Source organism: Triticum aestivum, unplaced genomic scaffold, assembly GCF_018294505.1.
Source record: "Triticum aestivum cultivar Chinese Spring unplaced genomic scaffold, IWGSC CS RefSeq v2.1 scaffold16198, whole genome shotgun sequence".
In the NCBI taxonomy this organism is placed as follows: Eukaryota; Viridiplantae; Streptophyta; class Magnoliopsida; order Poales; family Poaceae; genus Triticum; species Triticum aestivum.
The window spans coordinates 209-1,393 of NW_025271079.1; the positions used below are offsets into that span (position 1 = coordinate 209).

The following is a 1,185-nucleotide window of genomic DNA, read 5'->3' on the forward strand; positions in this document are numbered from 1 at the left end:
TTTTTCGACAGTCTACTACAACAAGATTTGTCTGGCTTTGGGGTGGACGATGGCGACGCACCTTCAGCTCGTTCCATTGCTTGTAATCATCGCTAGGCGGTCTACATACCTGCATTTAACACTTTACTTCTGTTGTTCTTTGTACATAACCACCCGTCAATGACACATAGATGGCCTACCGATTATGGACGTAGGTTGTTGGGTGAGTGGATAATTTTCAACATGGCCTACGGTGTAATAGTGCAAGTGTAGGTCATCCACGTGTAAAAGTATAGGTTCACCAGGTTGCAACGTTTTTTCCTCAAACGCTATACTTAGTGGCCTTCTTTGGTACAACCAGAATTTTATCAGACATAAGAATTTGACTAAGATCACACGGATGGCAACACCCAATTATTTCATACCACATATCTCGATACACGTCGATCAGCCTACATCGTATTCATGCCATAGGCCACATAGCTAACATAAAACAGATACGTAGGGTGTGGCCGGACGTGAGCATTTCCTTCTACAGTGTGTCGGCATGCTCATCGACTGTCACCCAGATAATGCTCAGCTTAGTGAGAAAGTGGCACACGGCCACATCACCTGGTCTAACGTTGTGCAGCTCGAAGAACGGGTTCTTCGGGCTCCACAATGACGTGTCAAGGTGGCACACGGCCATGACCTCCATGGTCGCCGGCGAGGCACCCTATTCCACGCTCGCCAGCGTCACCATGTACGCAGCCGTAGGGCTGGACGTGTGGCAGTAGTACACCGCGTACGGGAAGGTCAGGTCATGGCAGGTTACGACCTCAGATGATGACCCGGAGAGCTTCCGTGCAGCCGTCACCTTGTACCTCCCCCTAAGCGCAGGTTTTCCCGGGTCATCCATGGGCAGATCCACGGCGGAGAACGCGCGGACATTGCTCCTCCCAAGGAGGGACGCCGGAAGCTCAGCGAGGGACTCGAGGGAGGTGGCGCAGCCTGCTTTCTGGCCGGGCAGCGTCCGTGGGTGCTCGCAGGTCTCCATCGTCCACCGTATCTCTCTGGTCATCGTGAGGGACGCCGGCGCGAACATCGTGATGATGTCTGAGAGGTGCTCGGTGGAGAATGGGATGGAGTCAGCGATGTCGCGGGGAAGAAGAGCTGGCATGGAGGTGGTTGGCGGGATTGTCGGTGTGACCAAGGACCCTGGCCTCA

General features: G+C 53.6%; 1 protein-coding gene across 1 annotated transcript; it reads right to left on the reverse strand.

The window, feature by feature from the left end:
- Positions 1–360: 360 nt before the first annotated feature.
- Positions 361–1,173, reverse strand: LOC123178182 (BURP domain-containing protein 11-like). The gene has a single exon (XM_044591409.1). The coding sequence runs from the start codon at positions 1,136–1,138 to the stop codon at positions 695–697; it is 444 nt and encodes a 147-aa protein (XP_044447344.1). The 5' UTR covers positions 1,139–1,173; the 3' UTR covers positions 361–694.
- Positions 1,174–1,185: the final 12 nt, after the last annotated feature.